This window comes from Scleropages formosus, chromosome 12, assembly GCF_900964775.1.
Source record: "Scleropages formosus chromosome 12, fSclFor1.1, whole genome shotgun sequence".
In the NCBI taxonomy this organism is placed as follows: Eukaryota; Metazoa; Chordata; class Actinopteri; order Osteoglossiformes; family Osteoglossidae; genus Scleropages; species Scleropages formosus.
The window spans coordinates 9,257,439-9,285,014 of record NC_041817.1 but is presented as its reverse complement, the minus strand read 5'-3'; the positions used below and the strand labels follow the sequence as shown (position 1 = coordinate 9,285,014).

General features: G+C 39.2%; 2 protein-coding genes across 2 annotated transcripts in view; both read right to left on the bottom strand.

Moving 5' to 3' along the window:
* Nucleotides 1-21,408, bottom strand: part of loxl2b (lysyl oxidase-like 2b) — a 36,993-nt gene extending 15,585 nt beyond the window's left edge. The window contains exons 1-5 of the mRNA XM_018744129.2: nt 21,275-21,408; nt 16,831-17,186; nt 14,363-14,538; nt 5,071-5,282; nt 2,467-2,683 (exon numbers count right to left, since the gene is read on the bottom strand). Coding sequence (XP_018599645.1) covers nt 2,467-2,683; nt 5,071-5,282; nt 14,363-14,538; nt 16,831-17,167 — 942 coding nt within the window. The 5' untranslated portion in view covers nt 17,168-17,186; nt 21,275-21,408. The remainder of the gene's footprint in view (nt 1-2,466; nt 2,684-5,070; nt 5,283-14,362; nt 14,539-16,830; nt 17,187-21,274) is intronic.
* A 3,512-nt stretch (nt 21,409-24,920) lies between these two features.
* Nucleotides 24,921-26,239, bottom strand: histh1l1 (histone H1 like1). Its single transcript, XM_018744131.1, has one exon. The coding sequence runs from the start codon at nt 26,166-26,168 to the stop codon at nt 25,551-25,553; it is 618 nt and encodes a 205-aa protein (XP_018599647.1). The 5' UTR covers nt 26,169-26,239; the 3' UTR covers nt 24,921-25,550.
* Between the last annotated feature and the right edge of the window lie 1,337 nt (nt 26,240-27,576).

Sequence of the window (27,576 nt, the reverse complement as noted above, 5' to 3'; positions counted from 1 at the left end):
CTAGTTTTGTGTATTTAATGTATCTAATGTTTTCCTTTTTGCATTGAGAACATTTTTTCTTAAGAAAATAAATTTGTAAGTACAGCAGAAACAGGAATAAAAGCTTGGATTTCCTTTTTAATGTAGACAACAGATCATCATCATCAACATATATTGCTTCAAATAGTTTAACAGTTACTCTTCTTCCTTAACATTTATTCATTTAACTCAGGGTTTTCTAGAAAGTAACTTACAATCTTAGTCTGCCTACATTTGTACAGTTGGGTAATTTTACAGGAGCAATTTTTAGGGTAAGTACCTTACTCCAGGGGAACTACAGCCAGCGATGGAGATTAAACCTGCAACCTTTGGGGCCAAAGGCAACAGCTCTAACCACTACACTACCAACTGTCCCAAATTAATAAAACCAAATACTGCACATACTCCATACTTCCTCTCTATTGCATAAGTCTCAGCCAATCAAAACTGGTGATTAAGGTAAATAAATCTTACAACTGGAAATAGTAAATTTAACACTATTGTTCATAAATGTAAATATTAATTAATTTAAATCATATAAAGAGCTTCTTATCAATTAAATACCCTTACAAAAGCATAAATAACACCTTTAGTTAGTGATCAGCTGAACACTATTTAGTGTGAAATATTTGTTAGTTGTGCTAACAAGAGTGCACATACTTTGTAGAATGAAAACAGGCAGTAGTTTTGTGAACTGTTTTCTTTGTATGACAAACGTCAGTCAGCCAATTTATCAAAATGTTTCCGAAAATGTAGAAAAAAGTGCAAAGGCACTGGGAAAGGCTGTCATGCATAAAATACTTTTTAACTTGGTGTATGAATGAATTTTAAGTGATTTATAATGGTAAGCTGATCGATGTAGTGGGCTCAGCCAGTGCCCGCTGTGTGGCAGGCCTGGGATTTGAGCCCTGCTTGGGGTGCCTAGCAATGGACTGGCATCCCGTCCTGAATGTGTCCTCTCTCCCTTCGGCCTTGTACCCTGTGTTGCTGGGTAGGCTCCGGCTCATCGTGACCGTGCTCGGGACAAGTGGTTGTTGGCAATGGAATGAATTAACCTAGTTACGTAAAAAACGGATGTATATATAAGTCTTATTCCATGTTCCAATATTCGCATAATAATTTGTGGTTTGCTGTAAAGATTTCAGCTAAAAAAAAAATCTGCAAACTTTTCATTTTGCAACATTTCTGAATTTGGGGTAAAAAAAATCCTAGGCAGATGTTCCACAGACTCATGGAGTGTTAAAGAACACCACCCCTCCATACAAGGCAATCTGCCCATGCAGAGCTGAAGAAGTTATTCCAAATGATGCAACCCAGAGGAAAGAGTAATTATTTAGTTGAATATCATATAAACCAACATATAAACATACGCCAGGAATGGCATGCTGAGTAACTGAGGAGCCCTACTGATAACTTTACACAACAAGGCTAGTTGGACTGGGAAGCTACAATGGCATGCAGCTACTCACGTAACACTTCACTTTTACCCACTTTATTCTACATGACCATGGGATTACTTGCTTGAAGGCACATTATTTTGGCAAGGCTGCTGAATGCTGGACACCTTGAAAACTCTGGTGCTCTTTTCCAAAAGCCATGCAGTGGAACGTGTCTGGCTGACATGTGACTGAGGGAAGGGAGGGTGAGATCACTGCAAAGCAGGATACTTTTCAGCATATGTTTTCACTCTGAGTTTCTGCTGGTTTCTGTCCACTCATTCTAGTTTCCCCGGATCCCAACCGAAGTGATAGTTAATTCTTCACTTATAAACAGTGAGTAGGTCTGTGGCTGGGTTGACCACACTTAGTGGATAGCATCTGCCCAAAACATGCCAGTGTTATAATCAACAAGTACTTCGTGTGAATCCTAAAAATAAATGAAAGTTTTATGGAACACTGAAGCAACATAACAGCTGAAAGGGGTTCGCGGAGCCAATCAACTTTACTCAGCTGCCAGCTGGAACTGATGTGAAACAGACATCCAATTAAAATTGAAAAATAGAAAAATACTGCTTCAAAAAGTAAAGTCAAAATGGAACTTATGCAAGAAGTGTTCCCAGAAAATCTTATTCTGATTATAAAGTTGCCAGTCTACTGTGAAAAAAATTACATATAGAAAATGAGAATCTAATGACCCTAAGACAATGGTTACAACACGTATATTCTGCTTCCATTCACCATACTTCGCCAAGCCCTGTAATGCAGAAATGTATGAATACTGTAGTTACTGCAGACTGGATGTAGCCCCCATGCTGAAATGCACAGCGTCATATGGATTGTGCTACAAAATTATTCTTCTTTATTTAATTGATACCTTGTCCCAGGCGATTTACAAGGACTGGTGTAGACAAGATAAAAACAGAACATAGAAGAAAAGAGAATAGCAGCTGAGTCATGAAATCAAGTGAATAAACTGAAAGAGAGAGGTGAATGGGGCAAGGAGACCAACCTCTTGCCTGAAGGCCTTCCTGAAGCCGGTCATAGGGGTGGGGGCAAAAGCACGTCCTGGGACACAGCTCACTACCACTGGCATGCCCTGAACACAAGTGCCGTTGTCCGTCTGCCTCACGTTGCGCCCCAGTCTGCAGCTTGACAGGTGGGCCTCATTTCCTGTGCAGTTCACAGAATAGCCCCAGTAGGTATGCTTTCGCTTGCGGGCGAACATCCTGAAAAGACATACAAGACAACAACATATAGTCTGTCGTGTGGTTGTAGTATTAAGTAATGTCCAGAACTTCCAAACCACTTTCATCTACTTTAAGGTTTTTTTTCATTTCCTACCCTGACCATATGAACAAAACATTTTCTAAAGAGATGAAATAGACCATACTTTGCTCTCAAAGTGAGCCAGAGGTTATGTAAATCTAATTTACAACACAAATGAATTATTTAGACAGCTAAGTAGAGTACTTGTAAAAACTTTGAGCATACTTGATGGACACCTAGTTTTTCCATAACTGGCACCTTGTTACATCCAGGTCATTAGTCTGAGTTGTCCTTCACGTGTTTGTTTCTTAAAATAATCCTTACGCAGCTTTGGGGTGTGTGTGGGGACATTACCTTGCTGAAGACTGAAGCACGGTCCCCCTAGCCATAACCCATGCTCTGTACATCTTACAAATACTTCAAATACAAATACTTCAAAATATTACATGATCATTTAATATGACAGACTTTCACTCCTCAAACATCCAGTTTCTGTGTTTTTTGGCCTAGACAAGCCTGGTTTCAAGTAGATGTACTCAAACTTTTGACTTGTACTGCATTCTTAAGTACTCACTCACTTTCCTTAACCACACGTCCAGGTTGGGGTCATGGCAGTCTACAGCCTATCCAGAAAGCACAGGGTGTAAGGGCAATTGTACTTTCTAATTTACACTATTAGCCAAGCATTTAATTATACTGCAAGGCACTGTATTTTATAATTATTATGACTGATTCTCACACGAAGCGTACCAGTAATTACTAAAGTGAATTGGCAGCGCTCTCATGAATTTTGGCTGGGAACACAGAGATGAAGCCAAGTTCATAATTCTACCAGGGATTCAGTTAGTTTCTCAACTTAGCCTTCTATTATTCGAACTAAGAAGACATAATTTCATAGTAGCGGTAGGGCAACATGAAATCACATGCATATGTAAAATGCTTCTGTTGACTTCTCTTATTTTTTCCATGGTCAGTGGCTCAAAATACAGCTCTCAGACAAGAGTCATATAGTTGTGCTTAAAAAGCAAATGTTTAGCGGTAAAGAAGAGATGCTGTGGGCCTCAGCTATACCGCTGGCACATCCCGGCAGACAGGGTATGTTCCACATCTTTTGAGGAGTGAGAGCCGGCACGTAGGCCACGTGAGCCCGGCCCTCCTCTGCAGCAGCACAGCCTGTGTCAGAGATGGACTCTCCCACACCTAAGCTGGAAGCCAAGAGCAACATAACTTTCACAGACACCCTATGAATATCAGGGGAAGCATAAATTTCAGTGCCACATGACAGTTAAATTCAGGAAATTTTAAGAAGTGACAAAAACAAAAGTGGTTTCATACAATATATTTACATCGGTTTGTAACCCGTTTTTCCCCTGTGGGATACCTTTTAATCTGAGACGTGATTTAAATTTTTCTGGTTAGTTCAACAGGGGTTTTGACCATCAAATACAGAACCATTCAAGGCTCAGGGCATTACAGCTATATCACGGAATGCACTGGCTACTGAAATGAAAAGGGAACAAGGGACCAGAATAATTAATGGTATTCAGCATCATATCAAATGGTATTAAAATGGATTTATGAGCTGCCACATGAAATGTTCCCGTAATGCTGTAGCCTGTACCACAGGAAATATTTTCCTTCCAAACAGCCATATGGAGGTTCCCACTGAATATGTTAAAAAATAATGTTTGTGAGATGCAGTGCAGAGCCACCGAGCCACTGAGAACCAGACATTAACCATATAACTTTCCCTGGCCTCCCGAACACTTGGATATGGACACACAATTTCATCAGTTGTTTAGCTGAACTGACCCCAAAATGCAGCTGACATTCTGCGATTAGGAGATCTGTTATGTTCAAGCCATGTGAAAGAGAGGCTTATTTCTCTCTTTAAGAGAAAAGACATAAAGTTTGTTTGTGTTAAAAAAGAAAAGAAAAAAAAAATGACACACACTGAGCGTTAGTGAACAGATGTGAATATCATTACCAGAAAGGAAAAAAGTCTGTTGGATCATGTGGATTTAGCTGTTTTTATTGTGACTCATCCTTCCTTAGACTGAACAGGGTGAAATTCTGTCAAAATTTTGCCTTTTATGCTGCCTAAAAATGTGCTAATCAAAGAATGTTTCAAAGAACCAGACATAACTGAGAGCCTTGACATAAATAATGGTCCCCTTCTGTTTTTGAAACATCATAATCCACACAAACAATGAATATTTGCAACATGTCACTGCTTCAAATCTTTTTTCATTCAAAGGGTCTGAAGACACACACATACAGATACTGCACCAAAAAACACAGTGTTTAATTTCATTGGATGGAGATAAATGAGAGCAACTTCACTCACTTGTAAACCCTGGCATTATATCTCCTTTCGCTGGGGAAGCCAAACATGCCACAGATGACACGGCTGTTCATGTGGGTCCACTCCTCGTCACAGAGCTGTTTCCAGCGGCCGCCATCCTTCACCTCCACGTAACCCTCTGTGACAGGGATGCGTTTGCGGTAGGAGGCCAGGATTGCTCGAATGCGCACGTCCTCCACCTGGATGTTCAGGCTCTGTGGAGAAAGAGTAGTGTAAGAAAGTGTAATGGTCAGTTTGGAAACGGAAACTCTCACACCCTGAGCCGATAATTCCACTGTAATTTCAGTCTTTTTCTGGAGAAATCGAAATACTGATGACCAATACTGATACCTATATGTATGTACTGTAAATGTGTGTGTTTAAACTGTCGATTTGTAACAATTACAACACCTCCATGCCTGCCGACCCCTGAGATCTTGCTGGTGACACTGTAAATCCTGTCTCCCCGTGGAAAGCCTGGTCTGAAACTGCACATATTTAAGGGTTTGTCCACTGCCTTTGGATCACTTGTGTGTAGCTGTGAAAAATCATGGTTGTGTTGAAAGAGATGTTAACCTACACCAAGTGAAGCCCTCTTCCTAAGCAATTTTTTAATAAATTTTAAAAAAAAAACCTTAGGCAGATGTATCGCCATGTTTAGAAGAACTATCTTACATAACAGCTACCTTACATAACTTTACACACACACACACACACACACACACATACCAAGGCCCCATATCAAGAGTACTGCTTCCATATGTTATGCAAGGCTTGGCCAATACAGGCTTAACAAATTTACCATACATTCCCTTACATAAATACACCATAGAGGCCACTGCCTTGCAATGGTTCAATGAAGACAAAATTATTTTTTTTGACATGTATGAATATTACTCAATAAAGATAAAAATGTTTTTCTTACTTCTGAAATTCAGCTGTACTTGAACACAGTCGTCTTTTCTTTGCAGTCAGTGTAGAACAGTACAGTTTTTCTTATCCAAATCTTTACAAGAAAAACTATTTAACCCCACATCATGACAGCTGAAATTGGGATTAATTCTAAAAATATTTTCTATTGTGTTTTTTCAAAACTGCCACAGTTTTACTGTCTCGGTTTTGTCAGTGGAAAGTTTTCATTTATATTATTTATTACATGACATTTTGTGAAAAAAAATACAAATTTGGAGCACTTTTTTTCAGAACAGCAAACAGACATAATTTGTAAAGAACAATGTAGAATGTTGCGCAAGAATGAACTGATCTTCACGGTGAGGGACTGAGCAGAACTGATTTATTTGACCTTTATATTTCTGTTCTCAAGCTGCAAAGGGGAAATAGATCTTTTTGGTACTTTGGAGTCTTACAAGAGCAGCCTCCCCCCACAAATCTGTCACTACTCTCTTCATCTTTCTGAGCAAGAGGAAGCCCACATTCCTATGCTGCCATAGTGAAGGAGAAGCCAGTAGCAGCATGTTGACAAAGAATTTCTTTGCTCAGGAGAAGCCCTGGCCCTCATACCCAGGAACAATCGCCCAAGAGGGTACCCTGGCCTTGCTTTACAAACCAAAATGGCATCAGCCTCTCGGATTGCATAAATGTTACCATGCCGAACACAGGCCAGCTGCAATGAGAAGCCTTGACTAGACTGCTGCTCAAATAACCACACTAACCAGAATGATGGAGGAAAACGAGGCGGCTGGGGGATCACTCATAATGGCATTTGGCATCAGTGATGCAAAAGAATCTTTCTTGGAACTTTTACACAGAACACTAAGAATGGATGTGGAGTGCTTGTGGTACAAACCAGCAAATGCAGTGGATTTCACATATCAGACACACTGTAAACAACAATATTGCATGCGCAACATTTATGCTCTCAAAACTAAAACTGTACGCACTGAATTAAAGCTTCTATAGACAGTACACTACAATATATTTCCATACTGAAGCTTGAGAAATGAAAACACTTTTTACTGATTGCCCAACTTTATTTTCCCATGATAAGGAAAGGCAAGCAGTCTTCACAGCTGATATTCCATGTCTGTATTATCTAAATCTCTGCCAAGTCAAAAGAGTGGTGGTCAAGAGGAAAATCACAGAGAAAGACCAAACCTCTAACCTCTAAGCAAGACCTTGCTGGCCATAAAATATTCCAGGACTGTAGGCTAAATAGCTCATCCACGAGAGTGGCCTCTCCTATTTACAATCTACACCATACAACAAGGCAACAGTTCAGCTGCGAGACACAATCAACTGAACCCGCTTTGCAATTTCTGTAGCCAGTGTGACCAAAGACATGTATAAAATGGAGAGAGAAAACCATTGGACTTATACATTATGTTTCTCACCATTGCCACATCTCCTTATTGCGGGCTAGGCAATGTCTATAAACGCATTATTTAGACCAGGAAGCTCCTACAGAGTACTGGAAAGCAATAGCACTCTTAAAAGAATTTAGTAAAGACGGGTTACACGGTGACTTTAGTAAACCCTCAAAACAGGATGCATAAGTTATACCACTGGAAATGTCAATCACTTCTTTACCTAGGAGTTTCCTTTTTATAGATGAAGTTATTACTTTGTCTGACAGACTCTGACCTGATATGTGAGCATGATATGAGCGCTGAAGGGGTTTATTCCAATTCGAGGACTTTTAAGCAAGGATCACAACTGCTTGCTTTTAACAGATGTATGTGCATATTACAGGAGTCTATTACATTTAACTGGTGTGAGAGAAACAGCCCACTGGTGCTCAGCAGGCATGTCTTAGAGGGGTTAAAAATATAGAAAAGATCTGTTCACAGGGATCTGTAACATAAAGTGCCGATTGTTAAGTGAAACAAAGTTTTGGTAGTAATTTGGAAGGCTCTTTCTAAAGCTCTCAAAGAAAAACAAAAGGATGTTAAGCCTTCCTAAGTCTTATATTTCACTAAGATATTTCCAAATGCTCAGTTATAGGCTTACTGGCCTACAGAGATTGATATGTCTGAAAAGCATAAAATACTGTATATTGTGAGGTTTCAGAAAAAAACACCTTATTTTTAAACATTTTTGTGTAGTTTTTCCAAACTTTCTATCCACAGCTGAATTCATACACCCTGTAGCACTGCATGATACTAATACCAGCAGCTATAATGAGCCTGTTTTGACTTTGTTTGTTAAACCGCAATGGTGTAAACAGGAAATGAGAGATTATCGACAGCCAGTTGAATGAGAGTAGGGAAAGTAGGGAAAATCAGATAAAACATGTACTCCAAAAACTCACACACACACACATCTTCGGAACCGCTTGTCCCATACGGGGTCACGGGGAACCGGAGCCCACCCGGCAACACAGGGCGTAAGGCCGGAGGGGGAGGGGACACACCCAGGACGGGACGCCAGTCTGTCGCAAGGCACCCCGAGCAGGACTCGAACCCCAGACCCACCGGAGAGTAGGACTGTGGTCCAACCCACTGCGCCACCGCACCCCCCCTACTCCAAAAACTCTTGGCTGCTAAAAAAAATCTCCATTATCTTTTTTAATCAAATTGTCATCTGTCTCAGGACCTGTGGTGAGTTAAAATTAATCTGTCAATGATACCTACAGTTCCTGGCAGTGCTCATCACATGCCTATGAGGACATTCGTAATATTTCTTTTACTTATAATAAAAGCAAGAAAATGAGAATACATGGTTATACTAAATAAGTCTCTTTTTGATACAGAAATTAATACAAGCCTGATCTTGTTTAAGATATGTTAAGAGTAAAAGATTTTGTCATACTCTGATTATATATTGTACATAATAATGAAAATATATATTATAGTGTTTTAAATTTGAGGGGGTGTGGTGGTGCAGTGGGTTGGACCGGGCCCTGCTCTCCAGTGGGTCTGGGGTTCAAGTCCCGCTTGGGGTGCCTTGCGACGGACTGGCGTCCCGTCCTGGGTGTGTCCCCTCCCCCCCCGGCCTTATGCCCTGTGTTGCCGGGTAGGCGCCGGTTCCCCGTGACCCCGTATGGGACAAGCGGTTCAGAAGATGTGTGTGTGTTTTAAATTTGCTTCTTTTTTTTTTCTTGATGTGTGAGAACTTGAAAATGATTTACATATTAAAAAAGTTAAATATGGGAAAAAAAATCTGATTACATAATTGTGACAAAAATGAGAAACAATACACTAGGGTAGTAGTAAAAATGCCAACCCAGCCCAACATAAGTTTTTTCCCAGTTACCACTTTCCAGAAGTCAGTAAATAATCTTTATTTAATTTTATACTTTGGAAGGCCAGTCTTTCCAAATGACTCACAAAATGACTGCATTGCAAGGTCTCTTTTCCTCTACAATGCCATGCATTTCTTCCACTTTAAATTGTTTCCTAACTGGGGTTCACGTTTGGGCTACACGTGCCTGTGTAAAAAGAGGGCAAAAATCTGTTGGTGATGCTGCAGTTCAGTGGAAAAAGAACTTAAGGGAAGACGAATCCTCCCACATCTGTGCCGCTTTTAGGCGGTGCGGGGTGGATTTGGGCTGTGAGGGATGGAAGAGTGGCAGCTGGAATATGATTTCTTATACACATAGCACTCTGAGTGAAGTAACCCAGACTGACCTGAGAAAATGTCATCCACCATGAAGAAGGTACCATGAGGAATGACCAGCAAGCCAACCAAGACTTGTGATTGTGTTTTAAACCCCATTGTTTATTACCCTGGTACTTCCTCAGCTGAGGTTAGCCATTTCCACAATAAATATCAACGTTTTCAAATGTCTACTGAATTACAAGAAACGATTTCATTTAATATCTGCTAAAGATGTAATTTATGACCACAAGATCAATTAACTGTTTGGATTCCAGAAGAGCCATTCCAAGTGAGCTGAAGCTGCTTACCCACATTGAGTGCAATGATAGAATGGGTCTATTCGAAGTGGCACAAACTACTCTGCTAATTCGAACCACTGCTTTACACCAGTGAATTCAAACTGATTCCACATGGTGTCAGCATTATTTATTCCAAAAAACTTGTGATTTATGCTGCACTTTTTGTATACAGTAACAAAATAATCTATTTGCAAACAAGCAGCTTTAAATGAATTGGCTAAGAATTTTTTTTTTTTTTTTTTGCAAATTAAATATACGTGGTGAAAAATGAAATGAAAATACATGCGCACAAAAACTATGGACAACTGGAAAATAACAATCATTTATGTTCCCTTCAAGAAGAACTGAGGAAGAAAACTGAATAAATAAGTTTGCGTTGCTGTTTTTCAAATTGCTGGCATATCATTCGACACCCTAAAACATTTTACATTTTTTAAAAAGACATGCTGAAAAAAATTCTGCTGATCTCAGATGGGGATGTCTGACTGAAATGAATGCAAATCAGATCAAGTTACATTCAGGTATTTCCTGGGTTGTTTAGAAAATTCTTGGAACGGAAAGCTGATGCCCCTGACCAGTGAAAAGTATGACTTTTGACCTTCCATAGCAGATTGCGCTCTGCTCTGACAACTGTTAGAAACATCACTCCAAAAGTTTCATTTGGTTAATAGCTGTGCTCAGCATTCATTTGAAGCTTTGGTGCTTGTTTCTGCATGAATACCTGCAGGATGACAATTTAAATGCTTTCTTCTTCCTTCTCTTCATAAATACTTATAATACAAAATACATAAATATAAAATATCTCCCTCCTCCAGTTTCTGAAACTACAAATTGATGACACAGGGAGATTATATTTATTTACTGTAGAATGCGCTATGTCTACCATAATTAGAAGAGATAAAGAAAATAAATGCTTGGTTGACAGAATGATTATTTATGAACTCACAAGAACTTGCACACATTCACTGGATTACGGTGCAAACACCTTCATACCGATTTGTATTTGAAACAAATTATTAAGTCAGTTAACAATTAATTCCATGCAACATTATTGTATTTAAGAAACATAACTGTATGCTACAAAGACTGTGATGGAGAATGGAAAACTACACAACATCCCACTGCTCTCCCTAACAGTCCACAGCTTGACATGACAGCCTTCATGTTGTTTATGGCTTTTCAGAGCATGAAATTCCCTATGCTAAATGTATTTCATCCAGATAAGTTTTGTATTGCAGATCTAAGAAGCCTTGTTCTTAGAACAAGCAGCTGAAGGGGTCTTTGAACCAATCCAGGCAAAATTATACTTGTAGTTCTTTGGAACAGAAAAAAAAAAAAAGGTTGCAAAAAGAAACAAACCTGACAAACTATTTTCCAAATGAGTCCCCTGTCTTTCACAACACAAACAATCTTAGGAAAGGGGGGACTTGCAGTAAAGAGTGAAAGGGTTTTAAACACTTCATAAAAAAAAATTCTGAAAATACAAGACATACAGATTTTCTATCCATATTCAGGAAAGATTCTAAAAAAAATTAAAGTTGGCTCCGGACAGATTTCCAAACCAATGGAATAGTCTGATTAATAAACAAACATTCTAACATATAACAAGCTTCCAAAGCCAACAAAATTTTTTTTCTGCTTTTCATATTAAAAATATAAATGTAAAGATAAAAGAAATGTTTTAACTGGACAAAATTTAAAAAAAAAAAAAAAAAAAAAAAGAAAAGAAAAGAAAATGGTTGACCATTATAAATTCTGGGAAGAAATGAGCTGTTTTCCATTTTTACACATTTTGAAATTAAAATATATCTGGTAAACACAGGGAAATATTAATAGGCAACTGAGTTAGTTTTTATGAAGAGAGCAAAGCTTTGATTCATTACGTGGTTTCCCAGTCAGGATGGTAGGAAATTATTTTGTCAGTGATCCAAGCTGCTTCATAAACTCTGAGAAGAAAGTGCTCCTCTCACTTACAGTGTTGAATCTAGCAAAAAAAAAAAAAAAAAAAAGAGATGTGTATGTACTCTGTTGCAGGTCAAGCCTCAGCTAAGAATAAACCCCACCAGTGTCACCTTTTCCCACTGTCTATCTAAGAGCTCTGGGTTATTCAGAGAAATCATTAACGGGAAACTGTTTGGCAAAAATTTGAAACATCTTCTCTAACTTCAGTAACTTTTATTTATAATGCAGTAAAATTGCAGCATGTATTTTTGGTGTGTAACTATGGATTATATTAATTTAGGAAGAGAAACACTGTAAAGCCAATACACTGTATTGTTCCTACACACACTTTCAAGTTAACAACACAAAGCTTCAGTTAATGTGGATTTAACTCTATTAATAATATACGGGAGTATGACATGTCTTTTGTTTCCATCTTTTCTTTCCTTACACATTATTCATTGTGACCTGAGGAAAGGTAGACAGAGTTTCTCAAGACGCTAGGGAATGAATGCCTAACAGTTTTGGTTTCCTAGGGTGTCTTCTTGAAAAATTTATAAGTAAATCTAAGGGATCCCTCCTGCTAGACCACAGAAACTTCCATCATTCTTTCCATGAGACAGCAAGACTGATGAGTCACATTATTCACATTCCAGGAGGGTGTGAGCTTACGGACAGTTTGTGAGCCCCTCTGTGTTCATGGCATCCAGTGAAGGTTTGGAAAAGCTGAATTTTATCATCCCCTGTTGTATGGAGCTGTCAGAGGAAACCCTGTCTAGACTTGCACAGTTCCTTGTTGAGCTATGGTGGATAGTCTAGATTCTAGTTATGACCAGAGTGTGTCAAGGTAAAACATACTAACATCACAAAATGATGGAAATGAAGCTATTGGCAGTAAATTCCACCAGGGTTGGCCTTCGACAAACAAACATTTTTGATGTGGTAAGAGCACATGTTAAACCTGGTCTGTAAGGATGGCTGTGTTTATCCTTTCTAAGTCACTGTTTATATAAATCAGATTTTGACAAAAGACACCCAATTGTACTAAGCTCTTCCTTCACTTTTAAATCCTCTTTTGTGTTCAATTTCCTGTTAAATGATTGAGATTATTTTTTCAGCTGAATTTTAAATATTAAATTTTAAATGTACTGCTTATTAGATTTTAAATAACTCCTCTAATAACTTCAGGGATCCATTACTGACCTTCCAATCTTCTGGTAAATATGAAATTCTTGAGGTAAGGGGTTTTAGAGGCATTTCTTGAATTCCTTTCAGTGTTTCAGTTATGCAAGGTCATTGCGAAGCTTTTCTCTCTCTTGTTGACTGCTGGGCCTTACAGTTATATACAAAGTCAACCACAAACTTCCTTGGGACCCTCTGCACATTTGCCTTCAGTTTCAACCAAGAAAAACATAAGGAGTGGACTACACAGCAAAGGCACAGTGAAAACATCCTTATTTTTGGACAAGTTTGTGTCTGCTGCACTTATATCCAGTGCAAGGCTTCCCATTTCAGAACATGTTGTGCTCCCTTATCACCACATGCTTAATCAATCCAGGCACCATGTAGTCCAAATGCCCAAATCCCACCACAAAAACACTGGCAGGAAGTTGATAATTTCTTTATTTTTTATTATCACAACCAACGTAATGGGGTTATAAGCCACCCTCCCTGCATTCACTGAAAAATGTTTTATTTATTTGTTATTTGGCAATTTACATATTAACGACCAAGGAACATGGTTTGAGGAGTAGATATATCAAAGTTCATGTGCAGGGTATGCAATTTCTCTTAGAGAGTTTAAAATATTACTGCAATTTAGCCAGCCATACAGCCTCACTACAAGAGCCACATAATTGCCTAGCCTCACCCCTCTCACCCCTTCTAACCCTAGGCTGAATGGCATTTAAGTATCTTATGCTATTCCCATAGCAGTTAATGCCATTTTCGGTGGAGCTAAAAATACACAGTACAGAACTGAAATGATAGCTTTCTGTCCTCAGCTGTACTTTTTGAAGTCTACGGTATATATTTATTTGGAGTTCTGCGACTGTTTATCCTTTTAATAATGCCTAAGCAACATGTTATTCAAAACACACTAGAACTATGACTAACAATAGAAGCAAGTATATGCATATTAACTTTCCAAATGTATTCTCAAAGAAAATAGCATTATTTCAACTTTCCATAATTATGAGGAGGAAATAAATTTTGATTCATCATTGTTAACTTATTCATCACAGTTATTTTCAATTTCTGACTAAATTAAAGTTGGGCAACACTGAAATTGCATACTCTTGTTCTTGTTTAAAAATACAAACACATTTAGAGGTTTCTGTCAGTGACAAACAGGGACTAGGCTTTACTGCCCAGTGTGAAGCATGGCACTGAGTCAACTGACCAAATGGAGATAATGGAACCCTCCATGTGCCATCATGGGCCTTCTCACACTCATGTCTATCTCCTCAGCATGTGTGAAATTTGTGGGATTTTGTTACCTCCACATTGTTGGTGAGGGCATTGATGAACTTGAAACCAGGGATCCTCTTGTCGCTGCACACCACACCAACATCCTCCGTGTGCTTGCAGTCAGACACCCCGATGCCATTGGAAGAGCATTGGGCAAGGCTCTTCTCCTTTCCAGTACAGTGAACGTTGTCAAACCAAATACGTCCTGATTAACAGAAGAAACAATTACTCAAATCACTCAAAACAATCACTCAGACACCCACACCCTCCCACACACCAAAAAAAGATTTCGCTAGCCATGACTTCTTGTGCAAAATATGTCTAATACATCTAGTCTTGACTAAGTAGAAAGCAGTAAATGAAATAATGTTGTGGAATTAGGACTATGTCAATTGTACAGTACAATGGTTTACAGAAATATTTAATCAGTGCAGAATCAACTGATCCAAACATTTGTAAAAACAGTAAGTCATTCATTTTTGCACCGTAGTTCACAATACTTTAGGTTTTGAAGACAGTGGGTGCAACACATTGGGATCACAAGAAATGCTGGAGCAACACAGAAAAGACTTAGAACCTGGAACACTGGGCCACTGAGGAACAAGGCAATCTCTCTCCATACAAGACAACCACATCTGGTTGTCAAAATAAGGTAGGGAGGGACTGCAAAGCCTGACAAGACTCTGAAATATCATAAAATTGAGCCTCATTTCACTCCCTTTTTTGATACAAGCCAAAGAACTCTGTTCTGACATTCATTATTTTCATGTGAAGACTGATTTTTGTATTCTAATTCAAGTGAACACACAGAGTAGGCCTTTACATAACTTGAAGTAAAATAAAAGAATATCCAAGGATATGGGGAAGGTTTTATCAACAGGTAGATACTGTTTAAGAAACTGTAAATAGCTGTTTTGAGGTCAAGATGAATGTAAAACCTATAAACCAGAGAGAATAATATTTTTAAAAAATCTTGTGTAATCTTTAAGCATAACTCTGTCAAACCAACTAACACTTTATTGTAAAATACATTTTGTTGCAGATGCAAAAACCGGGTTGTTTGACTGTGTATTTCTGCTCCTTTCTGTCAGATGATATCTGAAGTAATACAATAAATACTAAATTGTTTTTTTATTTATGCTGATTTGATGGGAGAAATCAATTGAAGTATTTGTCAATAACTAATCAATAAATACTGCATAACTGGTGTAATGACTCTAAAGACTTGAATAAAGGGAAAACACTGCAGTGTAAAAAGAGCTGGATGTGATTCTACAATGCCACTACAGTAAATTTATTAACTGACTTGGTTCATGGTTTATTGTAAGGACAGTCTTTAATTAGTAAGATATTAGTTTATAATTGCATGTTATTCAATTATAGCTGTCATTAATTCCTTGGTTTCAGGAGAAGCATCTAAAGCCTACAGCCTGAACACTTCATCTACAGTCCTGGCTTACTGTCATGTCCTCCTTGACGCAACGAGGATCACCTGTGGTGGATCAGGGGACGGCCGCATGAAAGGGCGGTCCGGAGCACACTCACACACGGAACCTTGTTCAGCCTTGATCATCGCTCTAGTGTGTGCTTCTTGACACCCTACCTTTCCTGTTCCACCCGTCCTCAACCCTGTTCTCCCGTCTCCTTTTCCTTCCTTCTCACGACCCCACGGTTTCCACAATCTCCTGCTTGTCTCACGGATTACGGCTTTCGGATTGTCCCTCTGGTTACGGTTGTACATTGGCGACCCTTGGATTGTTTTGTGACTACAGTTTTTGGATTAACCCCAACGCTCTGCACTTGGGTCCGATGGCTTTCTTCCGGTGCGACAGCATAACACTTACATTTCTGAACCTTTTCTGACTTTCCCCATACGCAATTTCCATTAATTTTCCCCTGGTTCTATATGAACCGGGAGACCAAATGAAGCTCAAAATTATGCAAATGAAAACTGAGACAATAAAATGATTAAGTATGTAAAGTGGTGTGTGACTGTGACAGAGTGAGTGTGTTTCACCGATGCATGGATGAGTAACCCCTTGTAAGTAGTGTATCTAGTAGTGTAGTCACCTTGGTGAATAAGGTGTGTGGGCTAATAACACTGCATAGTATCTGCTGTAAGTCACTTTGGACAAAAGTGTCTGCTAAAAGAATAAATGTAAATGTAAATGTAATGGTCAACATAATGTAATCTGGCAAACTGAAAAAACCATATCTAAAGCTCACAAAAAAGAGTCAACAACTCAGGATCTCAAGGGCCACGTGGTATGCAGGCTCTAAGGTCAGTGTTCTGGTTGTAAATTTATTCTTAATTTGTCTGTTGATGTAATTATTTGGATAGTTAGGTACCTCATCTCAAATATAAATCAAACACAAATTAAAATGCATAATGTATTCTGAAAGACTGAAATTGCTTTACTGATGAAATGTCATTTGGAATGCTTTCTCAAACAGGACTTGGACCATGGGGGTTAGACTCAAACAGTGGCTGTCCTACCTTCTCCTTTGCCATATTTTGAAGCTGCAGACCATGAGATGGCCTCAACATAGCCTAGTTGTCTACACACCACATGGGCAGCATGAATGGTGAAGTCATCATCGCAGATGGTGCCCCACTCGCCATCATAGAAGACCTCCACACGGCCCTCATTATGCTTGCGCTTCTCGCCTGCCAGGCGCAGCTGAATCTTGGGAGTGTCAGGAGGCAGTTCTGGGGCAGTATAGTGTTCCTGCTCGGCCTCATGGTAACCCCATGGCTCAAACTGAGCCTTGCACACTGCCCACAGGCATAAAAGGGTAAGCAAGAGGTGGGGAAGAGATCTCTGCTTCAGCATTATGATGGATTCTCAAGGTCTGCACCAAAGAGGGTAAATGAAGAAGAGAAATGAAGAAAAATTAGACAAGAAATCTGAGCAAAAATATGGATGTCAACCATACAGTGATGAAAAAATTACCTTCAATGTAAAAAATAAATGCAACATTTTGCTTTAACTCAACTATGCTGCTCACGTGATTTTCACAACGTTTTCTTTTCTGAATATGCATCTGATGTGCCATATTTAGGAAACCTCTTTTAATTTTCTGACAATTCAATAGGCTCAACAGACAGTATAATATTCACACTTCGGGCAAAATGCTGAAACACAAACTACACTCCTTTTTGTAGTAATATGGTAGAGAGTATAGGACAAAATCAAGCATCTGCAGAGATACTGTTTGAGTTTTTCTTGCATATATTGAATTCTATTGACTGCAAAAATACAATTTTCTAGAGCATAAGACAAATGGCAAATAAAATCAATGACCAAAGAGTAACTTCTCTAAAGATAGAGAGGTTGGTTTGGGTTAGCTTTGGCTGTGACATAATGTCAACTCATAATCCATGATTACATACTTTTTAAGTAAAGAGTGGCCACAAGGTTATGATGCATGACACATATCCTTTGTTGCCCTGGGCTGTTTTTAATGACATGTCAGTATCCGTTTCATGTAGAAATGATTGTTCTGTTCAAGACTGCAAACATGAGGCAGAGAACTTTCATGTTGCTGCATGTTGTATAATTTTTTCTAACTTTAGCTTTACAGAGCCACATGCAGTAAGCAGGGACACTACAATTCATTTAAAGGTTACCTAAAGGAGTAAGGTTATAATGGATGGATGGATGGAAAAAACAAACAAACAAACAAATGAATGAAGGGTGTCTTACATAGAGGGGTGGTCTATGTTTCATACTGACATGACCAGGCTGTGTAGCAAAACATGCAGCATATCTGATGCTTGATTCAATGTTTTTCTTGCAGCTTCAGCAGTGAGTCTTCCCAGTTCCCAAATCACATTTTTCATTCAACCAAACAAATGCAATGAATTATGGAATAGGCACATAATTTTTTCCTTGGCACTTTTTATTCTATTTCTTTGTGTACTGAAATCTTTACACATTATGACAACATCCGTGCGGTGCTTTTCATGACATGCCAGGATCTCTTTCATGCAGAAATTAACGTTCTGCTTAAGACTGATTATAACACTTTATAACACTCAACTACATTATAACACTCAGCTACAATGTTATTATTAGCTGTAAATGGTCTTAAAGTCTTTTTTTAATCAAGAATGCCCAGGAGGGGTGGACAGCCACTGGCACAATTCTCCATTGACTTTCAGTTGGAGTTTTTTGTTCTTTTCCTCATAAGGCATACTGTAGTAATGTAATATACAGCCAACTATCTATTTGTCTATTTGTCTTATGCCTTTGTTCGGTGCTCTGTGTCACTGTGTGAGATAAAAATAAATTGAACTGAATTGAAGTGAATTGAATTGAACATCCCACCATCCTCTGTTCCACGGTATAATGTGGCAAGCCATAACACTTATATAAGTTGCAAAAGTAATTCAAATAACTGAATAAAGACCATTAACCACAGTTGCAGGCTGTCTGCAGCACTTGTTCTTGGTCATACCCTCAGTATTACATGTTTTCACCAGTATTTCTGGAGCAGGGGCATAAGGCACACCAGATTAATGGTTTGCACATGTGGGATCATGCTGACTCTACTTTCCTATCTTAAACATTCATCTCCAGTTAGCTCAGATACCCTAGCTCTGGGGGGCTATGTGGAAAGATAATTGAATTATTTATTTTTCCAACCCTTTTTTTAACCTATGCAGTTAAACTATATGAGGGGGTCTCCAACCACCTAAAGAAAGTAAACATTGCATTTGTGTGGTAAGCAACTGCCACCACAATAAACAGACTATACTGAGAAAGATCACTCACAAAATTCTAATCACAAGAAACATAACTGTCCAAATGTAAAACAATAAAATAAACATTAAGAGAAATGATTACACTTTACACAAACGCAGTTCAAATTTGCTTGAGACTTTCATGTCTGCAGCTATGTCTCCTTCTCTCAATGTAATGAATAAATTGTACTTTTGCTGAGATGTATGTCGCTTTGGACAAAAGCGTCTGCTAAATGAATAAATGTAAATGTAATGTAAATGTAAATTCTAACTTCAGTTAAAAATCAAGAGATCATGGCCCTTGGCTGCACGCTTGCAACTATATCATTGTTGTATGTCATTATTCAAAAACTGACAGTAATTTCCAGTATACTATCCCTTTCAGCAATACACCTCAAAATGCTCTCAAATAATAATATCAAAGACTGAAAATATTCCTCCCACATTCTAAAGACATGAACTTATAGCGCTATAATGCCTTTGGTTTGTGTGTGTGTTTGTGTGTGTGTGTGTGTGTGTGTGTGTGTGTGTGTGTGTGCGGCTGTAAATACCTTATAATGGAATGTCTTTCTAGGATAGCACCTGAAATCCCTAATCCTAGATATTACTTCCACATCTACAGATAGTTTAAAATAACAGCTCTGGTACAGAAGGATATCTCTTAGTAATGGAAAATTAAAACTAGCTCAGCTAAAAAAGTAGAACCCTCCTTAATTTAATCCTTACAAATAAGGTTTTAAAAAGAAAAATTAAACACACTTCTTCATATTGTGAAGGAATGCAAGGAGTGTAAGCGATACCCTCAGCACTCCAAGAAGCTCTTTCGTATATTCTCATTTCTCACACAAGTACATTCCAACAATCTTCTCACAGTGGAAAAATCAACACTTGTCCTTAACCATAAGGTTGGATCACACAACAAAAGTTACATCCAACTGGAAACACCCTACTCCAAAAGAAAAGAAGATAACTGAGATAAATATGTAGCCTCTAAGCAACAGCCAAAGTATGGCATCCACAATCCACAAGGTTTATGACCCCATCTGCACAGTTGCTGCCAGTTCTTTGTCCACTCCTGTTTTTGAAAAGCTTTCTGGGATGTGATCACCCAAATGTCGAGCAATGTAAACATCTGATTTCATTCCAATAATTACCTTGAGTCTTATGATTTTTTTTTTCCACACAAAATTGCAATGTTACATTTGACTAAGGAAATATGGCAAAAAATCAAATGTTCTACAGTCACAGGTCCAGGAGCTGTTTCTATACCAACTGGACACAGTTACTCATGATGTTGGGGCAAAAATGTTAGCAAAATTCAGTAAAGCTTCATGGTTAAAATGCCCTTCTCTGTAACAAATTTACTAACAAACATTAATGGGCAAAAGCTATCCATCATTTTAAACTTAAGAAAAATTAATGAATTAAACATGACCTAATGAGAAACAATGTGATGTTGTGGTCTTCCTGACAGAAAATCACAGCTCATTATTGTCTGCTCATTTCACTCTTTTTTTGCTCAAGGTTTAACTCCAAGGTTTCTCATGTGCATAAGGAAAGTTATGTAATTACTTTCAATTAGGCTGAAACATAAAAAAAAAAAAACATTCGTTTGTTACATTCAGACTTAAACATATTAACTTCTCATATTCATTGAAGGTTCACCTTGTGATTCAGTAGACCTTACTGTGTTTTGTAAACACTGTGCTAAATAATAACAGTTGCATCTGTTGGAAAAATGAATTCAAACCATTTTCGAATTATTTCGTACATCCTGCCATGAATAAAATAAGAAATGACAATGTCCTTAAATAAATCTACTATTCATTTGATCAGGAATACGAAATATCTTCTTAAGAGTTCAGCCAATGGATGTACAGAATGCGTCTCACAATGTTACTTCCTTCTGTATGAATATCATAACGCCGGTTCATAATCATATCAGAACAATAGAATATTACCAAAGACAAACCCATTGGGAAAATCCAAAACCAGGATGCAGAAAGCACCAAAACGGATACACTGATTTACCTCACCAACATGCTAAACTGAGAAATGAGACTCTTCCACTTTAACACATAACAAAAACTTTTCCTCTAGATACATCTCCTGGATTTGATGTTTTCCGCCTCTTCCAGAAGTGCACCGCAGCGGAGGAACTGGAGCACAGCTGCGGCGGCTCGGACTCACTTACTCTGCAAACTGAAGGTGTGTAAAGTAATGCTGTTCTTCTGCCGAGATGTTACCGGGACGTCAGCAAATCCTCAACTTTTCTCTTCTTTTTTTCTCCGCTTATGCCACCCGTTAACTTTCTCCACTCCGGCTTCTCAGCGGAGTAAAAGAGAGCCACGCCTCCGGGGACGCCCCGCCACGCCCACTGCAGCGGTGACCTCATCGGTGGCGCGCGCTAGCACAGCTGTGCAGCGGAAGGGTCCGGCGTGAGCGTCCGACGTATGTTTCCACGCTGTCGAGCGTGTGGTGTACGTGCGGCGCGTGCTGCCGTCCTACTGCGTTAAGAGGGGACCGGGGGCGTAACGCGGCGTAACGCGGCGCTGCGATACGTGTCCCCGTGTTTCTGTCAAATTGGCTTCTTTGCGGGACCCCGTTCGCAGGGCTTAAGAGGTGCACGGGTTATGTTTGTACGTAAGCGTTTAAGAAGATTAAAGTACACTGAACTAATTGGCGAATTAATTTTTTCAGCATTTTTCAGTGTGATCAAATATTATAACATAAGAAAGACATCAGAAAGTCAATTTTCTATTTCGGTTCTGCATTTCGTTGATTAATTTCAATTAGTTTACAGAAAAAAATACACTAACGCACACCAGAAAAGTTGAAAATGAGAAAAAAATAGCTTCATAGTTCAATTTGGTTTCATTTGTAATGCAATACAGAGGGGAACAAATGTTTGAAAAACATTGCATTTTAAATATTTAATATTGAACGTTCAGAAACAACATTAAATCCAGAAATTGAGACGTAGTCCGTATTGAACTTTGGCACGCTTATTTCTTTGTTTACATAACGTTCAAACATGGAATGCAGTTATTCTAGAGTTACAAAATCAAAGTGTCGTATTTTTTGGAAAGTGCGAACTAATGTGTCATGACTAATCATATATACTCTACCGTATACCGCCATCTAGTGGACATGGAGCGCAGCTCCACCACTACATACGGTACATACATATTACACACACACTGTAATATCAATACAAATGTCATATAAAATTTTCCTATTTTTTTAATTTATTTAAGTTATTTGGTTATTAAGTTTAGTTAATTTTCGTTACCATTCTTAGAGCCATCAACAGGGGGTGTTATGCTTGCATTGTAGTGGTCAAAGCTACTACCTTTGGTCTCATAGGTCCCGAGTTCAATTCCCCTCTCCAGCTGTCGCATCTTAAAACAAGGTACCTACACTAACCTGCTTCAGTAAAATTTCCTAGCAATGTAAATGGATAAATACTTCTAAGTAGCTTAGTGTTGTTTGGTGGCTTTGGAGAAAAGGGTCAAACAAATGCACAGCTCTATTCCCTGAAAATAATTTCGTCCAGGTTCAACTGCTAATATTGTGAACAGAGAATGAAATATAGCAATTGGCTTGTGGTCTGCACTTCACCACAAAAATGACCCCACCCTTGTCCTTTTGGCTCTCATCTCATGGTTTTTTTTTTCCACATCACCCCAGCTGTTAGTCCATTATCAGAAATAACTCACTACAGTATATTTACTATTCCACAGGTGACCATGGCAGCTGGGATAGTCGGACAAATCCAGACTGCATCTTATTCTAACGTTTTTGCTGCTGCTTTTAACAAAAAATGCCAAATAACATGGAATGACCTTCCCTGTGGCTTTGCAGGTCATCCATTCTTATGCTGCTCTGCTCATCTTCCACCCAATCCCACTGTCAAAGGCTAACACAGCTACAGGTCTCCCTAGCTGGTATCACACTCAGTATCATTTTGTATCACTTTGTTTCAGTACTACAGCACGAGGAACTGGCGGGACTCAGGCACTCATCCCTTCTCGTAGCCAATACTCCACACTGCCAGAGAGCCCCTGACTGGCAGTTCCACGTGCACAGCTAGTTTTACCACATGGGAAATGACTACACTAAATTAGGTTCGACTGAAATACAAGGTCACTGAACCGTTTAATTGTATTGTGACAAGCCGTGTTACTGGGGGGTGTTACGTTTGAGCAGGAAAATGGGTATAACTGTAAATAGTTCAATTGTGGGTAAAATGTAAATTAAGTGTTCAACTGCTGTGCTACTACTACTACTACTACTACTACTACTACTACTACTACTACTACTACTGCAGGCCTGAGAAGACTGGCTTGAGGTGCAAGTCTTTGACAAGACAAGGCTCTTGGACCAAAAGCATTATTTCCATATCCCCCCCATACCTTTCACTGTGTGATTCCAATAAACGTTTATAATGAATGCTGTCCGTGTGGCCTCCTTTGCCCCATCTGAACCCAGAGCAGTGCCCTACAAATAGTATTAAGAAACAAAGTAACACTGCTGAATAAGGAAGATTCTGTGAATAATTCTAGATAAGACATATTCTTAAAAATCATCAGTCAAAATTTTGGATTATCTCGACAGACTGCCATTTTTTATCACTGCCTTAGTCTTTTTATTAGTCTTCAATTGCCAACTGAAAGACACAACAGTCACATTTTGCTGCCACGTTACAAGTAAAATGTACTTTTTTTAGTATTTGTTTGGGGTGTGAGTGAGAGAAGGATGGATTGAAAGTGACTGCACCACACCAAAGAACACCTCAGCAATAAATTAGCTCCAATCCCTAATACTTTGTTGTATTTTCACAGTGTGCTGGATAGCATATGATTAAAAAAAATGAATGTTCATTTCCAGTACGACATAATACCGTTTTATCACAGTACTGTTACATCTGAATGTGACAGACTAGATTTTTCATTCGAATCAATTGGTATTTCTTTTCCTTTAAAAGTTCAGAGGCCGAGGTAAAGCAGAATATAGAGTAAAAGGTTTGAGAGCTGAAGAAAGGATAATAGAGCGTTTCAACTGTCAAGCAGTTGCTGCATTTATTTCTGTAACTTCTCCAATAACAGGTGTATCACAAGTGTGTTTTTTCACATGTACAAGTTTGCTTCTTGGCAGATGAACTGAATTGCTGCTTCAGCACGAGGACTCTGAGCGCACAGTAAAATAAAGCTCAGGCAAAAATAAATGGGACAATGAAGCTAATGCAGAGGAGTTTGACATTTTGAACGATCCCACTGCTGCCACTGTGAGATGACACGTGTATGTTGCTTGATTTTTACAGTTCTAAGGACAGTGACGATTTCGTGTCAAAAGTGTCGCTACCTAGCAATACTGCACTGAAACACCATGCATGGTAACATCAGTGGGTAAATGCGGCCTGATACGAAATCGTGTGGCTTTTAAGACTGAACTTCTACGTGATTCTTAACGAACACAGCCTCAACACGTGCGGCTCATAATCTAATTAGCCAGTGAGGCACATGTCAAGGTGACCGAATCCTTGTGGTTATGCAGTTAGGCACATTTCTATACAGCATTTGATTCAGCCATGGATAATGTCATGGTAAATTATAACACCATATGATATTTTTATGAAGCTGTAGGTGCATAAACATCTGTGTATTTATTTGTAAAAGCGACTATGTAACGCGAAAGAAACGTATTATCAGACAGAATTAGTACTGATTTATGCATCTACTGAACACACTACATGTAATGACAACGTTGATTCACTCGGTTTGCTCAGCGAGGCATTGAATCGAAAATGTGTAAAAACACCAGATCTGTGGCTCTTCGCCTGCAGCGCACTGACACGGGAGTGGGCGGTTCCTTAACGTTCATTGGATATGAGAAAATATCTAATATGATTGGATTGCGTATATATGGCGCATTTATTTAAATAACCCCTTGTAATCTGGGATAGAAATACGCAGGAATGCATCTTTATTTTTTTTTTTAATTTAGTTTTGATTTATTAAAACACTGGTACAAATTCCTAACGAGATGTGTGTCAATGTCTACATCTACACAGTCTACGGCGCACCTTGCCAGCTTTTTCTGTTTAACTGTACATTATTTAAAATGGCTAATAACCGACAAGCTAGACATTCAAACTCATTTTAACCCAGGACATTAAAAATAATTTACAGGCATTGGAACTCGAACACTACAAGTGCTTCTACAGGCCTGTTTTAGCGAAAGGATACGAACATGTCAAACACACCGATCTAAAAGTTACATTTTTTTTTTGGTGTAGACATTCAACACAAATCTTATATTAAAATTATTTATTACAAAAATAAATCCTTCCAACAAATCCATGTTTACAAACAATACATTAGGAATGCACTAGAATTTGCACTTTTATGAAGCCGTGGTGGCTCTTATAAGAGCCTTTGGGTTGTAAAGAGTTCTCTCTTAGGCGCCGTTTACTTCTTTTTGGCGGCCCCCTTCTTCGTTTTCGCCGCCTTGGGCTTCGAAGCTTTGGGCTTGGCAGCTTTCGCCTTCTTGGGAGCCTTTGCCACTTTCTTCACCGCTGGTTTCTTCACTTTCTTCGGGCTTTTTGCGGCCTTCTTCGCCGCCGCCGCTGCTGGCTTCTTCGCCTTCTTGGGAGACTTCTTGGCTGCCGCCGCCGCCTTCTTCGCAGGCGCCTTTTTGGGCTTCTTCGCCACAGCTGGCTTCTTAACCGCTGCCGGCTTCTTCACTTTGGCGACCACCTTCTTCACCGGCTTCTTGGACTCCGTCTTCTTGCTCAGTTTGAAGGAGCCGGAAGCGCCGGTGCCTTTGGTCTGTACCACCGTTCCTTTCTGGACCAGCGACTTGAGCGCGAGCTTCACGCGCGAGTTGTTCTTCTCCACATCGTAGCCGCCGGCCGCCAGAGCCTTCTTCAGGGCAGCGAGGGAGATCCCTTTGCGCTCCTTGGAAGCGGACACGGCCTTCAGGATGAGGTCGGACACGCTGGGCCCGGACTTCTTGGGCTTGGAAGCGGACTTCTTCTTAGGAGCTTTAGCGGGAGCTGCCGCCGGAGCTGGAGCGACTTCTGCCATATCCGAAAAGTGGTGGCTTTCCGTGCTGCGCAGACTGTCAGTCAGACAATGGTTACGCGACACGCCGAACGGGGCGGAACTTAAATACGAGATGAGAACCCTGTAGACTCAACCGTCTGTACAGCGGCTCCGAGCGGACGAAAACACTCCGGGGTTGTGTTTTCTTCCCGGTGAAAACAACGAAATTATCGGCCAAACTAACACTTGTAGCGACAGCAAAGGACGAAAACAAACGCAGAACATCGGCATTTTTCGGGTGCGTGGCTGTTAAACACGAAACGTACGTACTTTTTTAACAGAAACGGGAAAAGTTTCTCCATGTCGCGGGTGAACCGAGCTGCTCGGACTCGACTTCCTTCAGTCTTTCTGAAATAAAATCATCAAAACTTAGTCGAGGGCTGGGCTAAATTGTATTTCATCGAAGAAAAGACCCTACTTCACATTAATATTGTTTTTTTAAAAGTAAACTGTGCACGGTGAAGGAATACGACCACTTTATCCGAGGTGAAGTTAACACAGTTCATCACAGGTCGCCATTTCATCCTTTCCTAATCGGAATGACGCATTCATTCCTTGATTATTCCTATTAAGTGTATCTGTAAATAAAATGTAACCATCGATTTATGCTTGCTTTCATAATTGGGCTTCGTCAGTAATATTTGTGGTGAAACGTATATAATTCACTAGTTGTTCTCTATCGGGAACTTTGCTATTGTTTCAGTGCCGCCCAGCGAGAGCACTGCTCTGGCATTTGACCAGTGTGATTATTGATTATACATAATATGCATATGTTAAATATGGTTTAATTATACATTAAGTTCATGCAGATATAAATTAAAAACAAGCCTCGAATATCTTCCTTGCAAAAGTTAAATAGTCGAATAGACTATGTTATTTGACAAAGGATCTCGTGCCTCTTCTCATCATAAAAGACTTTATATTTATTCCCCTGCCTTATTAAGTGTTTTTGTGCATTATTTCTTGTCTGTGTTATATTGGTTTGAGCACTTAAAATGTATGTCTCTACACTAAAGTGAACTCTGAAGCACAGTTGGGATACTAACTGGGATCCTGAGCCTTAGGTAGTCATGTACACACTGGGAGTAACATTAACTTAATGATTAAGTTTGCAGAGAGGTTTTTCACAAAGTAATGCATTTATATTTAGTGCTTTAAAGCATAATCGTAATGACTCTGATCTTAGTTTGATACATAATAATGTTGAAAATAAAATTACAAGCATAGGCATGATAAAATGGGGTGGGTGGCATGTGTCCTTCCCAAGTGCTAATGTAAGCTGTTCCCCCTTTTGCCCAATATTTCTATACAATGCCAGAGTATAAAAGTCTATATATAATTAATATGTGTAGGTTTTATGTGTGTGTGTGTGTGTGTACAGTGTATATAA

Excerpts from the sequence above, each read along its gene's own strand:
- histh1l1 (XM_018744131.1), bottom strand. The coding sequence starts at position 26,168 with ATGGCAGAAGTCGCTCCAGCTCCGGCGGCAGCTCCCGCTAAAGCTCCT.